A 17,989-nucleotide genomic window follows, 5' to 3' on the forward strand; every position below is an offset into this window, starting at 1 on the left:
GAGCAGAGGTGAGCCTGTTCTACGCGGGTCCGTGCCCGCATCCTTCCCGGAGCTGCTGCTGGCACGGGCGGGCGGGCGGCCGGCAGGGAGCGGCGCTGCCCGGCGGGGCGGGGGCTGCCCGGGGCCGGTCTCCGCCGCTCCGCTCCGCCCCGCGCGGGGCGCGCACAGCCGCGGGCAGCTCCGCGGGGCGCCGCTGCGGCCGCGGCCGCCAGGACCCGCCGCCTCCGCCGCGCCGAGCGGCTGCCGGCGGGCTCCCCGCGCACCGCCGGGCCGAGCCGAACCGGGCCGGGCCGTCCTCCGCCGGAGCCGAGGCGCCGCCGCAGATGTGGGGCTGCCGCCGCCGCGGCGGCTGCCCGCAGGGCCGGCACTGCCGAGGTAGGAGCCCCGGCCGCCGGGGCCTCCCGCGGCCTCCCCGCCCGGAGCGGGGCTGCTCGGCTGGGGCTGGGTACCCGCCGGGGCGCTTCTTCCCTTCTCACCCCCGGCTGCAAAGCTGGGGGTGCCCGCGGGGCAGCCCCCGGCCCCAGAGAGTCCCACGCGTGTCGGGGTGCGTCGGGGCAAGGCTCGAGGGGGAAGGTGGTGCTTCCTGGGACACCCTGGTCTGAATTTTCTCTTCCAGCTCCGCCAAGGAGTAAGGGTGACCGGCGTCTCAAAGGCTCGGGAAAGTGGGAATCGGGAATCGCGGCTTCTGCTGGCAACAGCCCAAGGCAGAGGAAGGTTTGGGAGATGCGGTGTGGAAAGAGGGAATCGTAGTGTACCAGTGGCTGTTTGCTTGCCGAGTTATTTTTGGAAATTGCTTTGCTGCGAGGGACTTTTTTTTTTTTTAACTGTCTGTGGGAAGGTGCGTTTACATTGTGCTCCTCCAAGCGTCGATGCTTTCCATTGGCCGAGGAGGGCTGTAAAAGCAGCGTTTTGGCAAATGCTGATCCAACCGGTTAGTTGTTCTTCCCCTATTCCTAATGGCAACAGCATAAAAACACGTAATCTGCATCTTTTTTTATCTTGCCCTGTGAGACTTGGCTGCTGGCTCGTTGGAGCCTTCCTTGGGAAGGGCTGACTCTCCCTGAGGATTGAGGGGTCTGGTGTGGCCATTAGGCACTTTGTGTAATGCAGGATGACAGCTGTGATGCAAGCGCACCAGAACTTTGGAACGTAGGCTCAGTCTTGGTTACGTTTTGGGTGTTTTTCTCCCTTTCTAGGAAAACTGTGTTACATAGGCTGGAAGATAAACCTGGTGCCTTCCTGGCCTCTCCTGCAGCCGTGGGGCAGGATGGGGAAACAGAGGCAGAAGCAGAGTGGTGTTGCACGCAGGTCTGTTAGCGGGACCGGGGAGCCTTGGCCTGGCACCCTGAGCTGCCTGGTGCCGTAGAAAATTGGGTGTCGCTGGGTGTAGAGTGGCTGTGGCTCCTGCCCGGTGACTCAGAGGATTGCTCTTGTTTACAGCCATCGCTTTGCTTCTGCCGGCGTTATAGTAGGCAGCTGCCTACTTCATCCACGCCCGACTCCGACCCAGGGCATGGAAATGGATTTCAGTAAGATTGATGGTTTCCAAACCGCCTGGACTAAGGGGACACACACCCCCCCTGATTCAGCTGTTGAAACGCAGTGATGGGCCACCGCTTACCCGTGGCTGAACTGGAAACCCTTCATTGTTCCCTCTGTCATTCGTGCCATGCTTGCGTGGCATCTTCAACACGCGGTGATTTGTTGGCTGTGCCAGGGGAGCTGCTGAAATGCATACTGCTCTCGCTCCTCATTCTCAACACCTCGTAGCCTGGCTCAGCGTTGACTCTGTAGCAGGTCCCATCGTGCTTGTGTGGCTCTTCAGAGTGTGGGGAGGGGAAAAAAAAAGTTAATGTTGAAGAAACTTGAAGGCTCTTTAAGATTTTAAAATCTTTAAAAACATTAATTCTGAATTAAACATCTTACATTGCTAAACGTCAAAGAGAAACTAGTTAACATAAGGCAAAAACATACTATACCAAGTACAACTCAGAGCGATCCCATACAGGGTCAGTTGATTTTGTAGTGCTCTGCAGAGAGCTGAAGATGGGACTGAATAAATACCGGTTGTGGGACCTTCGTGTGCTCGTCCAATATGTTGCGGAGCAGTTTGCAAAGTTTCCAGTAAGTTTGCTTAATGTGGCCTTACTCAGTTGCAAGGCACTCCCATAATTATGGCTGCAATTAAAAGCAGTAACAGCCATTTACATAAGGTGCCAGTCCTTTTAAATCGGCGCATCATCTAATGAGAGCATTCGTGTAGGGATAGTTATGCAGGACAAGGGCCCAAAGCTGAGAGCGTTTCGGGGAGGATTTTGGTTTAGAACTTTTTTGAGGTCATTTGAAGGAAGGGTCTGCTTTGAAATAGGACACTTTGTTACGAAAAAGTGCTAAGTTATATTTATAACCCTTACCAGTAGTAGGATGTTGTTGAATTAAGTGCTTTTAGCACTTTTTTTTTTTTTTTTCATGTATCATCCATCTAATTTAAAAAAAATCAGCCTGGTTACACCAGTGTTTTTCTCAATTTGATTGCGTCAATGTTCCTTCTGCTCTTATGAGTAAGTGATTTGGTAAATCCAACTTGTGGATGGTATCTAATTGCTGACGTAGTACTACAGATGTGTTCTAAATTGCTCACTGAAGTTGCATGGCTTCCTTGGGGCTTAAACTGTGCGTGCAATGTCCACAGCTTTTCCTTTGAGATGGATGTAAACATTAGACTTTAAATGCTGGAAAACATCCTACGTTTGGGGAGCGTTTCGGCTGTCTTCTGAAGGAAATGACCTGGTGGAGTACTCTCACCTTCTCACTCTACGCTTTTTTTTTTGTTTGGTGGTTTGTTTTTTTTTTTAATTTACTGAATATAGTGTAAGCTTGTGTCCCCACACCCTGGGTGGGGCAGGTCCTTGGGAAGAGTCAGAAGGCGAATGTAGTAGAAAGGGTAAAAATTCTCAAAGTACAACTGAGGAAGCACCAGCCATGGCTGTGAGAAGCGCTGGGTTCCTTGGGTCTGCTCTGGTTTTCCCCGGAAGCCTTTTTTTCCCATTTTAAGTCAAACAATTAGTCTGTTAACCTTTTGTCACAGACAAAGCACTTGACTTGTGGTCTCTGAGAGCGTAAGAGGTTAAGTAATTAAATTCTATAAGGGAGGAAAAGAGAATCATGACCAGACTCACTAGTCTGTCTAGTTGGGCTCTCCAACAGCTAAAATTAAGTAATTTAAGTTGATTCCTGGTTTTACTCGATATCAGGCGCTCAAAGCTGCTTCGCACGGGTTATTTTCAGAGGTGGTGGATTTATTTCAGGTATGATTTGGTTGTGCAGAGGGGTAGTTTCAGGGGGAGCGCTGGCCTGGCTGACTCCGGCAAGATACCACGCCGGGCCAGACTGGCTAATAACCAGGCTTGTTCTTGGGTGCCTGCCAAAAACCTGGCCCTAAATATTATAATAGCATGCTAATTATGAATGGTAAACTCCAGATGTACTTAATGTATTACAGGTAAAGTACTGACCTTGTAGCTGTTAGGTGGTGCTGTGTGCAATGTGGCTTTTTTAAGTAAAAATCGCTCTAATGTGGTGGGCCTGTGAATTTGTGCTGATGCAAAGAGAAGCAGAGTTTGTGGTTTTGCATCAAATATGTGAACTTACCCGTGCTGTGGTAACAGTGCAGTTGTAAGTGCCTTTGAGGTTGTGTTTTGATTATGTCAAAAAAACTTCTCTCTCATTTGAGAAGCTGGTGAATGGGGGGCTCGTGGTGTCTGGTGGCGTCTGCAACATTTAAGGGTCTGAAGCAACGCGCCGGAATTAATCCTGAAGTCTTTAAGCATGTAGCTGCCGTGGCAGGTCTTGAATGCAAACGATGAGTCTCCTAATTGCAACTGACTTTTATCCATGTGATGGATAAAAGGGATATTTTTATAATGTTTTATTAATAAAATGGGACGGATTTGTCATGAGTGCCCTTGTGGAAATAATGTGCCTGTTACAGCTTTAAATTTGTATGTGTCGGTATAATTTCAGCACGACTGGTTACTTAGATATCTGAAATGACTGTGTGGCATTAGTTTCCAGATGATTCAGTCCGTTCTTATCTTGTTTACAGGCCACGCACAGGTAGGAAAGGGTAAATCAGAATGGGTTTTAAGTTCATATTTCCTTTTTCACTCTGAAGTTGACCACCTAACTTGTTCCCAAATAATTATTTTTCCAAATGGGGATTTTCTTCTCTTTCTGCATAGTGTCAAGTCTTTGTCTGTGTCATGGTTTAGGAGCTGGCTTCATGCGTGTTGTGCCTTGGCACCGGTAGTTGCCGGGCTGCCAGGAGAGCTGTGCGATCCAGGCTCCCTGGCAGCTGTTACCTTCTAAACTAGAGTTACAGCAGCCACAAATCTGTTGTGGGGTTGGTCCGTAGCTGTTTAGCAACACCTAAAAGTGACTTAGACATGCTCTTTCTGCCTTCCTTGGAAAAGCCACTTGTGGTGTTGCAACTTCTGAAATGGATTCACACGTGAATGATTTCTCCATCTGCAGACAACGGCGTATTTTGTTAGTTGGGTTAGTCTGCACTGAACTGCAGAGGCTTGATTTGATCCTGTGTATGTTTTAGGTGCATAAATGGGAAGGTTTCCTTAAGCAGCAAGAAATCCTCATGACTGGATTATATACAGTTTGCCAGTGGGTAATTTAAATCAAATGATGCAGGGGACAAAATATTTGTGATGATTTATTTATAGTTAAAAGCTTCCATATGACACTACACACCCCTTTTGACATAAACTAATCAAGGAGCACAACAAACATCAGTTGTTTTAAATGCATCTGAAACTGCTTCTAGTAATTATTGCTGCCACAACAATATTTGGATTTAAGACTGGCTTTTTCTTCCTTTTAAGATTTCTTTCATGATCATATATCCCTGGAAATAAAATTGATGTTGTTGGTTAATAGCAAGCAACATTGGTTGCTCATGGGAACCCTATGGATATTCTTAAGCATGGAGCCCTGCAACATTTACCTTTTGCATTAAGGGTGTGTGGGCAGAATAGAAGAGCTTTGTAGTTTTTCTACTACCAGTGTGAAACTGGTTTCCCCAAAACAACGGCGAGATTTCAGGGGTTCGTGACCTCTTGCAATTAAAAAATTTCAGATGGCTTGTGAGAGGCAGACTGATGGGGCGAAGGAGGAGGGGGGGAAAAAGCAGCAAGGCAGCCCTTGCCGTGGAGGAAACAAGCACTCCTGTTACAGCTGAAGTCATTACTCATTTTTGGTAGGAGATCTATCTAGCTGCTTTTTTTTTTTTTTTGTCTGAGAAATGCTCTGGGGATTAAAATAAGGGAGCTTAAAATTCAAGCAGCTCTGGAAGAGAGGTCTCGCATGATTTAGGTCTTGGTTGTAATTGCCTTTTCTTCCCCAGGTTGGGTCAGCTCCAAGGACTTGGGCTCATCCGGTGTCAATCTCATGTCTGATGGGACAGGTTGAAGCGCTTTGTGTAGTGGGAGCATTGGCAGGGCAGCTCTTCTCTCTTGGTAGCTGGTTTTCACTAAAATGTAGGGGAGTAATGTTTCTGAGACCTCTGTCCTGTGTCAAATAGGGTTCAAACTGGTCGATGACTTCAGATATCCTTGGTGGTGAGGGGGAGACCCGAGGGGGACATAGACCAACCCACCGTGCGGTGGCTGGAGCCAGCAAGCCTGGACAGCTGGTGTTTGCACTGGAGGTGGCGAGTGTATGAGGGCTGGCGTGCTTACTTGCTTTTGATTCTTTTTTGTTTTGTTTTGTTTTCCATCTTTATATTCCATATACGTTTTGCTTCCAATTTATATTTAAATGTTTGAATGTGTATTTACATATTCTGGTGCCACAGTCTCTCTCATATGCTATATGTGATGGAGTATGGCCTTCTGCACACCTGAATCATTCTTTATAATTTATTTTCTCTAGGGAGACTTGTGCTGAAACAGTTATTTTCAGGAATATAAAGAGAATTCAGGGGTTTTGCTTTAAAAAAAAAATATAGAAGGTTTCTTTGCTAATATTGACTCTCACTTGGTAAATGTTTCCCCTTGCAAGAGTTATTATTTGTAGCATTTGTGTTGTTTAGCCTGTCTGCAGTCCATAAATTAGATTATTTTGGCTGTTGTACTTTATTATCCTTATTAAGCTTCCTCATCTACATATTGATCCTGTTAGTCTGAGGAAGCTGATAAGCCATCTTAGCTGTACTTGCAAAATACACAGAAAATGAGAAATCTGCCCTGGAGGCTATGAAGACTGAGATTCTCCAGCGATTCGGATCTCCATATGTCTGGACTGTATTTTTTTTTTTCCCTTCAGTGCTAGGTTTTAGACTACATGACAGCATTGCAGTTCGCCAAATTAAGATTAATTTTGCTTTTATTGCAAATACTGTCATCAGTAGCTTCTGAGAAGCTTTGCTCTAGTTTGACTTGTATTTTTATTTGGATGAATACGCTCCTTTTTCATAAAGCATAAGACTATTTCCAGAGGCAGCTGGCGTCACATATGCTGTGAGGTTTTTTTCCCCCTTGTGTCAGTGTCAGTTTTCCGTGCTGGCTTTCCAGAGGGATTTATTCTTTACTTTTGAAAACCTGCTTTCCTGTCTCCGTTGCCTACGGGACACGCGTGAAACCACGTGTAACTGTAGGTGCACGTGGAGGACTTTGGGCCCACTCGCTGCCCCGTTAACTCGTTTGCTCTTGCTTCCGTTGCCGTGGGCTTTTTCCTTAATGACCTACTTATCCCATACGGTAATATATGCTGGAGTACTGTACTCTGTTGGACCTTTAACTCCAGACCCCCCCATTTTTTTGCTTGTTCTAGCTCTCGGCTAAGCCTAGTCCCTCTTACAACGTGGGGCTGTATAACCTCCACCTCAGCCTCTCCTGTGCTGAGTCCATTTTGGGTGCTTCTGCCTATTTACGTGTTGTTTGTGTCACTGAAATGTTGGAAGACCCCTGTTTTGATCTTGTTCTCCGTGACCCCTCTGCACAGTCACTGCTTATTCTAACAAGTTGTTGTTTTTTCTTTCATGATACTCTTCCCCCTCCCCGTCTGGCTTTTCCTCCTCCTCCCACAATTTGACCTTGTCTTGCTCTTGTCTCCCCATGCCCTATTTTAGGCGTTCGCATGGCTTCAACTTCTATTATGTGCTGATGACTCACAGATGCATTCTACACCTCTGACGGTTTGTCACCCCGTCCAGCGGCTGGCTTCCTCCTCGCCTTTTTCTCTTTGATTTCTCCATCAGTAGTCATTTAATATTTCAAGCCCCAAACCCCTGGTGGTGCTTCCTACGTTCTCTTTATCTCGCCTTTTAAATGCTGCCACCTGATAGGTAGCTTTGTCCCAAAGCCTTCGTGATTTTTTTTAAAATTCGTTTGTTTTACTTCATGCGTTTGGATAACACGCAAATTCTGCCTACTCTTTATTGTCAATATATTTCTCCTTTTCTAGCTCATCAGACAACTTTCCTAATGCATGTAATAAGGTTTTACAGATGTGTTACTTTAAAGTGGCTGTCCTGAGAAATTCTACTGCTGAAGTCAGTTGATAGCGCTTGGTTTTAAAGATAGCGTTAAGTATTTTAGTTCCACTCTGAGAAGGCAGCTGCCCTTGTTTTGCTATTTTTTTATATTTAGCAGCCCGGATCCAGCTGTTATAAACAAGTGGGATTCATGGCATCCTAGCTGAATGAAATGGCAAAGGATACGTATACATCATAAATGTTAAGATACCTAATATAAAACTAGCTGTAAGTGAGCATAATTCATAAGCCCTTCAGCCTGGAGAAGGGTTGTCTGTTTTACTGAAAATTGCTAATCCTTCCCTTGTGCTCCTTTTAACTATACTGTTACTCATAACAGCAAACCCAAGCTCGGAACGGGGAAGGTTTTTCTAATACGTTTATGTGACTGGAAAGGAATAGAGACTTGTAAGGTGATAGAAACACTTTCAGACCGCTTAGTAGCGATTGCTTTTACGCAAGTTCAAGAGGCACAAAGACAAACATCCTAGTGGGTGCAAGTATGTTTTTGCTTTTCCTTCTCTTTCAAATACTACAGATTTATCGAGCCTTGGTTTTCCTGGGTTGTATCACGGATTCCAGGTAACAGTGGTGGAGAAGCAGACTCGCTGCTCTAGCACACTTCCAAGGAAGAGGAGAGCGTATCAGGGTACACCCACCGGCCGTCCAGAGGTTGTGCAAGGCTGTACGTGCTGTTGCTGTAGTAACAACATCGGGTACTACCGGAACAATGTGTAGGAACGACTGTCCTCAGTAGGCTTACCATCTTGGAAACTCAGTATTTTCAGTTACCCTCTAGACCTGTGAATGTAAATAGGCCATTTGTGCAAATGCCATGTATTTTAATGTCCTCTTTTTGCACTTCTTAAAAGCACACACCACCTCATGTAAATAGTTTGAAGTCCCTGGTATACAGTAAGCTACAAAGGGTTTTTTAACACTGGGTTGCCTCAGAAAGCATGAATAATGGATGCCATTTTTCCTTTATGTTGTGTCGTAACAGGAAGATTTAAAAGCGTTGCTTAATGTTGTGATGATGGAAATAGTTGGAAGCAATACCTGGAAGCACCACTTGAGGATCTGCCCTATTTTTCAAGGAAATAATTTCAATGTTCTCTCAGAGGTGAAGGTGGGAGGTGGGTGCTTGGGCTGGAGGTGTAAAGAATTGGTGATTTATCCTTCAGATTTAAAGAATACAGTTAATGCAGACCAGCCTTAAATCTATGCCTCATGTTAGATTTAACACAGGAAACTTCCTTGCATGAGAGCAATGGCATCTCATTGATAGGGTTTATCTTCAGACACTAGGTTTCTCCCATGTTTAAAATCGAGCGATTATTTCTTTTGAAATGTGATAAACATCTAAACTAAGATGTTTATATATTTAGAAATAATAAAAGTACTCTGAATGGCCATGCTTTCAAGAATGGTTCACATAAAGATAGTGAAAGAACAGAGTGACAGTGTAGCGAGGTGTATTTTTTTATTTAGTTGATAATACTGTCTGTGTGAATCTCAGTGTATGCTCTGGGATTCTCATGCAATCCACATGTTGGTGAGATGACGTTCTGCTGTGTCGTGGTTTAACCTCAGTCGGCAACTGAGCACCACCCAACCGCTCGCTCACTCCCCCCCCCCCGCCCCGGCCCCGGTGGGATGGGGGAGAGAATTGGAAGAGTAGAAGTGAGAAAACTTGTGGGTTGAGATAAAAACAGTTTAATAATTGAAATAAAATAATAATAATAATAATATACAAAGCAAGTGATGCAATTGCTCACCACCTGCTGACCGATGCCCAGCCAGTCCCCGAGCAGTGGCCCCCCCGGCCAGCTTTCCCCAGTTTATGTACTGAGCATGACAGCACGTGGTGTGGAATGTCCCTCTGGCCAGTTTGGGTCAGCTGTCCTGGCTGTGCCCCCTCCCAGCTTCTTGTGCACCTCCAGCCTGCTCCGTCGGTAGAGCATGGGAAGCTGTAAAGTCTTTGACTAGTGTAAGCACTGCTCAGCAACAACTAAAACACCAGTGTGTTATCAACATTGTTCTCATCCTAAATCCAAAACACAGCACTGTACCAGCTACTAGGAAGGAAATTAACTCCTGCCGAAACCAGGACGTGCTGATCTCCCCAAGTAGTCTTAGGTTGTCTGATAGGTTTTATATGCATACGATACAACTTGTGGGTTCTGTAGAAAGCTATCCAAGACTTTATTGGTACAATTCTTACAATAAAAACCCTTGTATAGTTAGTACTTGTGTCATGGTTTTGAAAACATAACTGTGCTGGAATCAAGCCGCACATAAACACTGCTGTAAGGGATACATCATTGTTTTGCATGCACGATGAATAACTATCATGATGTTTCAGTAGATGATGAAGAAAATACAATGAATGCCAATTGTTGTGGGAATTAGTCCTCTCTCCAGCCAAAGAAGTGTGGTGTGAGAGTCCTGCGTGCCTGAGCCCTGTCAGATCTTCCCTTGTATCAGAAGTGTTGATGATTGTTAGAATAGATGGCAACTTGTTTTCTCACCAATTTACTTTATACCAACATCTTCTGTTTGGATGAGTTATTTTCCTTATCTGTGGTAAGGAATGTTATTTTTCAGCTTAAGGAATCTCTCCGGTGTCTGTAATTATACAGCTTTGTCTATGTGGGATCTTGGACATTGTTTAAATCTATTCCCCAATTAGCACTGAAGAGATTTCTTGTTCTTAGTAGTAGCTCATTCTCATATAAAGCATGATTATGCATGGTTTTTTTCCTTAATCTCTTTGGTAGATTGATCTGTAGCCAGGAAGTCTAATAGCAAAATGAACTCTTATAAAATAACTTCTAAAGGTGTGTATTGCTGAGGGCAGATTCTTTTTTAGTTCTGAATCCTTAATGGCTTTGCTCGTCTTTGAGGTAGCAGCCTACAACTGGTACTTTTTCCCTTTAGGCAGTGATAGGAAATAGGATATGGAGTGGATGGTACCAGTAATAAACTTATTTGTTGCTCAGAAGAAATGGAGAAAGTGCTAGGGCCACGTATCACAAGGCCTGGTCCTCGTGGTTTCAGTTGGTTTGGAATCAAGTCCTAAATGGAAGGACCTGTGGAGATGGTATGGGGAACCTGCTGAACTTGTCATGTGGGATGCTTGAAATTTTTGGGGACTTAGTGGGCTATTTGTCACTTTTGTTAGGTTGACTCTTGGGATATTAGACTGTGGGAAAACAAAAAGGATGGTACTTTTGGTTGAGGAGAAAACCACAGGCAGTCTTGAGGAGATGGGAAGTCTTCATTTAAGAAGTTGGTGTAACAAAAAGTCCTGAGAAGGTATGACTCAATGTACATGTTTTGCTAATACAGTATTACATCTCTCTTCCCCGATTGCTCATTGTGCTTGCTAAGCTCTTCCTGGGAAGGAACTTACGCTGTTCTCTGTGGGAAGTTGTGCGAGAAGTCTTTAACTTGTGAGGGATCTCTTCTGCAGGATGACTGTTCCCAAGGCATCGTCTTCGTCATCATCCAGGAGCTCAGGAACAGCCCGGGAGGAAGAGAGCCACCTTTTCGGTTGCTAGTGCAGCTTTCTTTATCTCTAGGTTTCCTTGGCAATTGAAGAGCAAAGTTGAGTTAGTACTTGCCTTACAAAGATGACAGCATACCTAGCAGATGGGCATTGTGTTTTAGGTAGCTTGTTAAAGACTCCTCTTCCACAGTGAGGAAAAACCTGCCAGGCTTGATCTGTACTTCAGGAATATGGGTATTACCTGGGGGAGGGAGCAGTCTGTCCCCTGCTGAGGTGCTAATGTAATAAGGGATGTGATCAGAGGCCAAGCGTCCCATCTGCTCTACAGTAGTTTTGGTCATTATAGTGGAAACTCAGTGCAGTTGCAAGTTTGGATGCTGTCACTACCCATAAACTGCAGCTTTTCACCGTGTAAGAACACCGTAACAAATGTTTGGTCAAAACAGGAAAAATCAGCACTACAGCCTATAAGGTATGTGGGGAGAAATCTCTCCCGTTCCACCCGAAATCCAGTTTTGAAATGTTGGAGTGTTGTTACTTGTGAACAAAAAGGGTGAAGCATAGTTGTGTGTTTGGTCACCATCTCTTCTAATTGGCTCGCGGTGTTGTAACTGCCGTGTATATTAGATAGCTGTCACTGGCTGTCCTCGCGTGATGCTTCCAGCTGGATAGATTTTGGCCAATGAAGGACTGCCACGAGCCTGCTGAAGGTATACTTGACATCTTTTTTCATTAGAAGAAAAAATCAATTATAGGTTCAATAGGAATTGTCCTGTGTGCTTTATACAAGTGGTGTGATACCGCGCAGCAGGCTGCTAGTTAGCTGGTCAGAGCCATCTAGTCCATGTGGAGACGGGGAGCGTTGGTTGGATGCCGAAGCTGGACACACAAGACATGCGTGTGGCTGAAGACCGTGCCGGTGTGTGTCTGTATTTCTCAAATAACATTCATATGTAATGATCTCTTCAAATTCTGTGTTCCTCTGTGCCTCCTTAAACTGTACTGAAAGTAAGCTTGTGTTGTGCTATGTGGCTGAAGTCTTTTACAGTAGCTGTAAGCCGGAGGGGCATACGGCCCTCTCTCTATACCTCCTTAAAGGGGGAATAAGGACACTCTCTCTCCTCCTCTCACCGCTGCACTATGCAGAAAATGTAGATACCTATTTTAAGATGGGATCATTTAAACTAATTCCTGCTTGTTAATTCTAGCTAGGACAGTAATCTGCCAGTTGCAATAGAGAACACCTGGATTTAGGTTTTTGCCAGCATTTATTGCCAGTTGTGTGGGTAGAGATCAGGTGCTATTGGTTTTCTCAAAGTGGTAAATAACTGAAACTGCAGGGATAAAAAAAATTACCTCATGACATTGTGGAAAGAGAATTGCTTTAGAGAAATGGAAGTATTAGGGTAATGATGAAATATAATTTGTTGGTGTTTAATATCTAGAGAGGAATGGGGATATTTAGTTTTGAGCGTGGACTCTCCCCCAGTATTTTTTTTCCTTTAGTTGGGAAAATAACTCAGGCTCAGTAGATAGACTTTTCTTCTCTGTAGCTTTCTGTAACCTCTGACTCTGCCTTGGGTGCTTAAAAGCCAAGAGTTAGCGTATTGTAATGTCAGCATTCTGTGAAGCTTTGGTATCTCCTGGCACAGTGTTTACAGCGCGACTTCGCTGTATGTTTCTGAAACGTAAAAGTGAGTTACTTAAATTTTTCCAGGGGAACAGTCTGGGTACGGGCCGTCTGCGGCAGCTCGGCGTGCTTAAACGAACTTTCACCTGGCAGCGCCTGAAGCATCCGCTGCCCTCGCACGGGGGCCCTGCAAACGCAGGCGCTGGTCCCCCCCCGCGGTGTCCCGTCCCCCCCCCCCCCCCCCAGCCCCCGCGGGTGCTGCTCGCGTTGCCGTGGCCGCGGGGGGGGGCGGCGCGGAGCGTTTTACCGAAGGCGGGTGCCTGTGCCTGCGGCCAGCCGCTGGGGGGCGCCTGCAGCCTGCGCGGCCGCGGGCGGTGCCAGGGCGCCGCCTGGCGGGCGCGGGCGGGCCCCGGCCCCGGCGCCCTGCTGCCCCGGCGCCCTGCTGCCCCGCCGAGAGCGGAGGTTAACCGCAGGGCTCCCCCAAGCGAAGGGGGGCTTTCCGCGGTAGCCGATGAAATGCACGGTGAAGGAGAATAACCGTCACAGCGCTCAATGCCTGTAGAAATCTCCGGTTCGCGTCGGGTTTTGTAAACGGGCAAGATAACAGTTCAGTACGCTGCCAAGTGTCGATTCTTTGTGGTGCTCCGTTTCTTGGAAAGCACAGCTGACGTCACAAACAGCTTTTTGAAACATCGGCAATAAGAAGGGGAAAACGGGAAGCTTGTGTTTTAGCAGCGTTTTATCTTGAAAGCTTTGCTCCGTGCTCTGTATTTCAGGAGTTTCCCAGAAAAAGCTTCATGCTTTGCTACGAGAGCAGGAACAGGATATTGTCGTAGTCTGGTCAGGGCTGTTAAGTGCGGCGCTGAAACATCACACGTGCTTGATCTCGGGGCCTGGCACAGCGTGGCGACTCCTCTGCAGCCATCCTGCTGATGTGAACCGCACGTTGTGGCCCCCTGACCGTCTGTGTATCCTTTAGTCATTTTACAGACATCTCTAGCTGGATCTTCTGCGCGGCAGAAGGGTTTGTGAACTGGTTTTTTCATGAGCTACTCTGCTGTGCTCGGTGTGGTGAGGGCGTGGGCACCTGGAGGACTGGAAAGTCTTCTTTTCTTATTCCAAGCAGTGAGCTGGTGCTGCCGGAGCGACGGTGGAGAGACAGGAGGCAGAGATGTTGGGTGGTTTATGGATGTTTTATAGCCTGTCAGACCATAAAGTGATATCTTTACTAGGGAACTGAAATACATGAAAGTGACTGGCAGATATTGTGGAACTTGTATTATATGGTTACCATATGATACAGCTTCTTTACAAAGTAGGGCTTCTGTATGATCAAGCAGAAGCCTTGGTTCAGTCTCTTATTTCTCCCTGCCTCAGAAATAATTACCACTTGCTCTGTGCATTAAACCGTAAGAGTTTTCTGTCTTGTCAGTCATTTGAAAAGAATAACTCTGTTACTTGGCTCAAGCACGTTGTGTGTCTGTGCAGCAGTTAATTTTCCAAGACTGCCTTTCCCCTTGACCTTTTGTCTCTGCAGAGAGGTGCTTTTTCAGGTAAACTTCCAGCTCAGCACGGCCCTGAGAGCAGAAGCCTTGCGTAAAAGCCTTCCAAGGAGTAAAGGCTTATTTGTGGTTTCCCTGTAGCAAACAAAGCCGAGTCCTGCAGGTGAAGTGCTGGGGAACCAGCCCTGCTTCTCAAGCCTTTGTATTAGGACAGTGGTTGATGACAACATGATTGTGCAGAAGGTGATCTCTCATCTATTGGGAATCTAATGAGCAATGTTTATTTGTTCTGTCTTTTTCTAGGAATTGAATGTAGTGCCCTTGAAAATCGTGTTTTGAAACGAGACTTCAGGAGTGGCACAATATTTCTGTACTCACTTTCTCTGTGTCCTTGGTCAAATAGTCCATTACTGCACTGAGGTTTTTAAAAAAAAAAAAACAAAACAAAACACCAAACAAAACAACACAACAAAAAACCCCTTAAATAAGTTTGATCAACAACATAACAACATAAGCTTGTCATCAATCAAACTGAAATCTTTACCTCACAAAAATAAAGGCCAGCAGGTGTCCATGCACACCTCTAATGTCACTACAAACACCTGGACAAACCCTTATTTAAATTTTGCGCAGGTGCTACTGGTTTAAATCTGCCCGAGCAAGAAGAGAGTTCGCTGAAGGTGTGCCTCGTGTTTGGGGGACAGGCCTTAGAAATGTGGTAATTTGCCCTGCAGACCTCTGAAAAATGCTGTTCTTGTATGAACAACATCAGGTCAGTGTTTTCAGCTGCGAGGCGCAGGTGTGGGAGTGGAGTTTCAGTTCTTGTGCACTGTGTGGATTTTATAGAAAGGAGGTACAAACTTTGTTTCTAGAGGCTGGGAGGATTTCATGTGTTTTCTAATTAATGTATGTTAAAAAAAAAAAGCTTGAGAAGTGTATTTTCTAAGTCGGCATTCCTGTTAATCTTTTATTTCTGTTAACATTACATCTGTTGTGGACTTGCCCGGCTTTACTGGAGGCACTGTCAAGAGAGCGGGAGCATCCTGGTGGCAGCATGCCTCGCTGTGGTCGGGGGGGAGGCGGGTTGTGTCCTGATGCTGGACTCTACCCTGAAGTCAGTCACCTGCTCGTTGCGATGTGTTGTGTGCGCACAGGAGGCAGGCTTCCAGGGTTAACCTGGAACACGGATTAAACTGTTCCTGCTCACAGCTCTGTTGGCAGCTGTTGGAAGTAAATACATACTTAACAGAAGAAACCAAGAAGCTTTTATGTGTTCAAAAACTCCCTTTCCCTGCTCCTAGTTTTCTGACCCTTGTAATGTAACTCCTATAACCCCTCTGCCCTTCCCCGCCTTGGCTAGCAACTCGAACCAAATCAGGGAAGAAATGCTGGCATAAAAATACAGTGCAGGCGCCTATGGTTGAAAATTGTTATCGGTCTTGAAGAGAAGGAAATCGACTTTGAAAAGAGGGAGGGGCAGGTCAAGCAAACATGGTTTTGGGAAAAAACAGTGCTAACTCTCCCGGGGGTGTCTCGCCAAATGTCTCTGAGAACTCATTGTCTGTTGTTTAAAAAGCTACCTTTTAGCTTGTAATGGAATAGAAAAACTAAAAATGATCCTCAGATGCTCAGAGTCTGACTAGTATAAAAAACCCCATGTGTGTCCTGACCTTCATTTGTATTTAGGCCAATGTCATAATGTGAGTGCCTGACAGTGAATAATAATGAAAATGCGTGTTGCACTTCACTACCATATTTTCAGTGTGTTGCATTTATCTTCTGTAAAATATGTAGATGTATGTAATGGTGAAATATTCAGCTTTTTTCCGCACTTTGCTCAGCCCAACTAATGGACTTAGTTGTGGGGCTTCTCTCAGTTGTAAAGCTGATGAAGTTGATGTGGAAATGCGACAGCTGGATGTTGTATTTAGCTTTTACCACTGCTCTTACTGCAGCACAGGATCTTTTCAGTGTACTTTGTGAATAGTGGGGGTTTTTTCATTGGTAGCTAAACAAGATGTTAGAAACCTATTGTTTACTTATGGTTTTCTGCATCGATACTAACTTAGTCTTCAGGCGAAAATAGAGTTTAATTGGAAAAATGTATCATTTGGTGCATGCCTTCTTAAAACACACTGCATGCTCCCTGGACGCGCTATTTTTTAGGCTTTAAGAAAAGGCCTTTCTGAGGCAGTGCAGTGTTCCTGCAGCTGGACTGTGCTGGCTGCAGAAAACGAAATCACCTGCTTGTCGGCGCACACCACCGGCTGCGCCCCGACCCCTCCTTATTGCTGCCTGCAGGAACAGCCCTGCTGTCGCACCCCTATCTTCCTCCCCCCGCTGCCCGGGGCCGGCGACTGCCCCGCTCGGCTTGGTGTGAAGACCCGATGTCAAAAATAAACTGCGCGACACGGCCTCGGCCTGCCAGGCCGCTGCCCCCTCAGGGCCTGGGGGCGAGGGGGGCTGCGTGAAGCCTCTCCCGTGAGGGGGCCGGGGCGCCGCCGGGGCCCAGCACCGCCCCGGTCCTCCCGCTGCGGGGCAGGAACGGCGGCAGGGAGCCTCGTGAGGGGCCGCTCCGGCCCGAGGGCCTCAATCGGGCCGGGCAGCCGCCGCAGCGCGGTCCTGCGGGCGGCGCGGGGCTGCTGCTTCCCGCGCCCGGCCTCGCCTCGGGGCGGCGCGGCCTCGCCCCCGCCGAGCTGAGAGGCGGTGCCGCCCCGCCCGCCGCCACTGCAGTGGGAGCCGGGAGGCGGGCGAGGATGGCGGCGGCGGCGTCGCCGGCGCGGGAGCTCACGCAGAACCCGCTGCAGAAGACGTGGGAGCCCTACGACAACGGGCTGCCGGCGGGGCACAGCGCCCAGCGCGGCGGTGAGCGGGGTGGCGGCGGGGAGGGGGGGGGGGGTCCGCCCGGGCCGCGCTGTCGGAGCCCCGGCGGGCGCCAGCTGTCAGCGGGACCCCCGGGCGGCCGCTCCTCCTCCTCCTCGTCGGTTGGGCCGCAGCGGGTAAGCCGGGCTCCGCGGAGCCCCTCCCGGGGGCGATTCGTCCTCTGCGGGGTCGGGCTGCGAGGAGAGCGGCGTGAGGGGCCGGAGCCGGCAGGGCCCCCGCCGTTACCGTCCCCCCCCCGAGCGCCAAGCCCTTTGCCTGGGCTTTAACGCCTGAAACGCCGGGGAAGGCAGAGAACCCCGAAGCTGCTGGATCTGTGCCCAACGGAAGGCAACAAAGCTTGGCTGGGAAGAGTATCTTTCCTAGTTGCTTTTGTTGTTGGGGGTTTTTTTTGGTGGTTTTTTTTTTTTTTAAACGCTCTGGTTCCAAGCAGCCTTTACCTTCAGTAGATTTCTCTTGAAGAGAGGCCTAAAAACGTCACTGTATTTTTGGTTTTTTTTTTCTTTTAAGGCCAGTGCTGTATCAGGCCATCTGTTGTATGAGTTAATGGCTTTCCTTATTTTGAGGTGCAGCCAACCAAGTCATCGGCCTCTAAAGACTTCGGCTGTGGCGTTTGTAAACCATAGTTTATTAACAAACTTTGCCTCGCGGTTTCTTTTTTGGTTTTATTTTTTTTTTTTTTTTTCCCTTACTTAAATAACTGAGGTTCAGTACACGGCAATTTTGCAGACAAAAGGGGCTTTGTCGCGTGGAATTGTTTTTATTTGTCATGCAAAGAGGCTGCTCTGACAGAGTGAGCGGAGGGCTCTGCTGGTATGGCAGGCGTCCATGGGCTGCTGCCTCTCGGCTCTGGTCTTGCTTTGGTCCAGCCCCTGATTTTAAAAAAAAAAAAAAAAAAAAAAAAAAAGCCCAAGCTTTCT

At 47.2% G+C, this 17,989-nt stretch overlaps 1 protein-coding gene across 8 annotated transcripts in view; it reads left to right on the plus strand.

Moving 5' to 3' along the window:
- Positions 1–291: 291 nt before the first annotated feature.
- The window catches only part of LOC143164054 (6-phosphofructo-2-kinase/fructose-2,6-bisphosphatase 4), a 54,355-nt gene continuing 36,657 nt past the window's right edge, over positions 292–17,989 (plus strand). For 3 of the 8 annotated variants that reach the window (XM_076346133.1, XM_076346132.1, XM_076346131.1), the window contains exon 1: positions 16,946–17,054. In XM_076346133.1, the coding sequence (XP_076202248.1) occupies positions 16,946–17,054 (109 nt within the window). Of the gene's footprint in view, positions 376–10,834; positions 10,877–11,748; positions 11,768–11,859; positions 11,977–16,945; positions 17,055–17,168; positions 17,189–17,989 lie in introns of those variants that run through there. The other 5 variants (XM_076346134.1, XM_076346136.1, XM_076346137.1 and 2 more) reach the window with 5 other exon arrangements.

The sequence above is a fragment of the Aptenodytes patagonicus genome, chromosome 8 (genome assembly GCF_965638725.1).
Source record: "Aptenodytes patagonicus chromosome 8, bAptPat1.pri.cur, whole genome shotgun sequence".
NCBI lineage: Eukaryota > Metazoa > Chordata > Aves > Sphenisciformes > Spheniscidae > Aptenodytes > Aptenodytes patagonicus.